The sequence below is a fragment of the Bison bison genome, unplaced genomic scaffold (assembly GCF_000754665.1).
Source record: "Bison bison bison isolate TAMUID 2011002044 unplaced genomic scaffold, Bison_UMD1.0 scf7180017864240, whole genome shotgun sequence".
Classification (NCBI taxonomy): Eukaryota; Metazoa; Chordata; class Mammalia; order Artiodactyla; family Bovidae; genus Bison; species Bison bison.
The window spans coordinates 2,391,956-2,394,267 of NW_011494812.1; the positions used below are offsets into that span (position 1 = coordinate 2,391,956).

Below are 2,312 nucleotides of genomic sequence, written 5' to 3' on the forward strand. Positions count from 1 at the left end.
GGGGGTGGGGGGCCACGTCCCCAGCTCTGGGTGGGTCGGTCAAATAAATTAAAGGAAGGGCAGGCAGAGGGAGAGGGTATTCAGACACCAGAGGCAGGCTTGCGGCTGGGGTGGAAGACAGTCACACCTGCAAGAACAGGAGAGCACGCGGCGAGGGGGCTAGGGAGAGCGTGACTCCCTCCTGGCCCTTGCCAGGGTCCTGCAGAGCTGAGAGCGGCTGGGTAGGGCCAGGGAGGACTGGGGAAGGCAGGGCTGGGGGTTCTCACCCCTCACCTGGGGTGCGAGGAATCACCGTTTCCGCAGCCTCTTCATGAAACAGCAGGTGATGGAGCCGAGGATGGTGGCTCCGATGACTAGAGCAACCCCCGTGCCCACCAGCAGGGGCACAAACAGAGTGTCCAGGGCTGGGCGAGAGAGGATGGCTCTGTTCAGCCTGGGGTGTCCCTGCTCTCCACCCACAGTCCCACCCGTTTGCCAGCACCTTCTGTCAAGCTGTCCACACCACCTTCTCCCACACACACAGTCTTCTGCCAGCTCCCTGCCCTTTCTGCACTCAAGCCAGTACCCACCACCAGGACACTGGAGCAGCTGGGTGGCGAACAGCCGAAAGCTGGACTTTTGGAGGAGAAAGAGGGACCAGAGGGACAGCTAGTGGGAGGATCAGATGCAAAGGAGAGAACAAGAGTGGGGGATGGGGGAGGCCTGAGCAAGGAGGAGAGGGCGGGCGTCACTCACCATGCGTGTATGGGTAGACTGTGACAGGCCCCGAGCGGGCACTGCCCGCCTGGTACCAGCTGTAGTCAGCATGCTGCACCCAGGCGCTGGGGGCGCAGTGGTACACGCCTTCGTCCTCAGGCCCCAAGCCGTGCAGTCTCAGCCGATGGCTTCGGGGCCCCACCAGCTCCACGCTGACGGGACCTCCTCCAGGCCGGACCCCCGGCTCCGCCACACCGTCCTGGCCCACCCCGCCCACCAATTGGGCAGGGGCAGAGCTCAGCTCCCCCTCCTCCGGCCGCTCCACCCACCAGCTGGCAGCGAGCCGCAGCCCAGGGGGGCCGCCCCGCACGGAGATGTTGCAGAGCAGGGAAGCAGTCTCCCCGCGGTACACTGCGCCTCCCGCTAGCCAGGCCACGGCCTCCAGCACCACACCTGCACAACGAAGGTCAGAGGTGAAAGGTCAGGGCACATGGGGTTAGGACCACTGTCCAAGCGATCCCCCAGAAATTCAGTGTTCCCACAATCTTAGAAGAGGAGTGTGAGGCTGAGACATGGAGGCAGCTGATAGGGAGAGAGGCTCAGAAACGGAAGGGAAAGGTTCTACAGACCCTGAATCCTGTCCAGGGTCCAGCCTGACCCGCTCACCTTCTTCTCGGACGTGCACGGGGAGGGGCCGGGAGCGAGCACTGGCGGCTTCTCGAAGCCGGGCCCCAGACCCTCGGACATAGGCCTTGGCTAGGCAGCGGTAGGTGCCCGCATCCGCAGGCCGGGCAGCCTCCAGCCGTAGCCGGTAGGTTCGGGAGGCCACCTTCTCCATGGCAATGTGCCGGCCCTCGTAGCCAGGGCCCAGGCTGCCCACTCCCTCCGTGTCCAACTGGGCCACCAGGCGGCCGGGCCCAGGTGCCCCTGCGGGTGCCATCTCCCAGCCCACGGAGTATGCGGCATGACGGCCCGGTGGGGGCAGGGCCCCTGACACATTGCACAGCAGCTCCAAGGGCTCCCCTGGGCCGACCCGACGCTCACCAGGCCCCACTGTCACTGCCAGCTGGCTGGCTGAAACACAGGCAGGGGAGGGGTGTCAAGGAGCCAGGAGAGGGCACAGAGCACCTGTCCTCCCTTGACAACAGGCAACTGCCCCCCATCTCCCCTACCCCGGGGTCTGGCTCTCACCCTCAGCTGAGGCTCTCCCATCTCCACACCCATTTCTGAGCAGAGAAAACCCATCACGGGTACAGATGCTAACGGGAACCAATGCTAACGAGACTGCTCACTTGAGGGAACGGGGGCTCCCAGGTCTTGGAATTATGGTCCTCTAGTGTCCCTGAGATACTCTGGCTCCCAGCTAGCACTGGGGGACCCCGGGCACTCACACAGTGTCTGAACATCCACGTGCGCCAGCACAGCCCTCTTCTCTGCGATCTGGGCCCAGCTGCCATCAGGATCCTGAATCCACTCGGTGGCAGTGCAGTGGTAGGTGCCTGCATCATCCGCCTGGGCACCGCCCAGCACCATGCGGTACCGCTCGGGCCCCTCCTTGCCCAGTCGCAGCTCCCCGGCTGCCAGTCTCGCGGCATAGGGAGCTCCAGCGTCCACCG

At 64.8% G+C, this 2,312-nt stretch overlaps 1 protein-coding gene across 1 annotated transcript in view; it reads right to left on the reverse strand.

Moving 5' to 3' along the window:
• Positions 1-6: 6 nt before the first annotated feature.
• Positions 7-2,312, reverse strand: part of IGSF8 (immunoglobulin superfamily, member 8) — a 7,099-nt gene continuing 4,793 nt past the window's right edge. Inside the window, exons 5-9 of the mRNA XM_010846936.1 lie at positions 2,088-2,312; positions 1,363-1,770; positions 736-1,149; positions 274-404; positions 7-127 (exon numbers count right to left, since the gene is read on the reverse strand). The exon at positions 2,088-2,312 is cut by the window's right edge and continues 4 nt beyond it. Coding sequence (XP_010845238.1) covers positions 289-404; positions 736-1,149; positions 1,363-1,770; positions 2,088-2,312 — 1,163 coding nt within the window. The 3' untranslated portion in view covers positions 7-127; positions 274-288. The remainder of the gene's footprint in view (positions 128-273; positions 405-735; positions 1,150-1,362; positions 1,771-2,087) is intronic.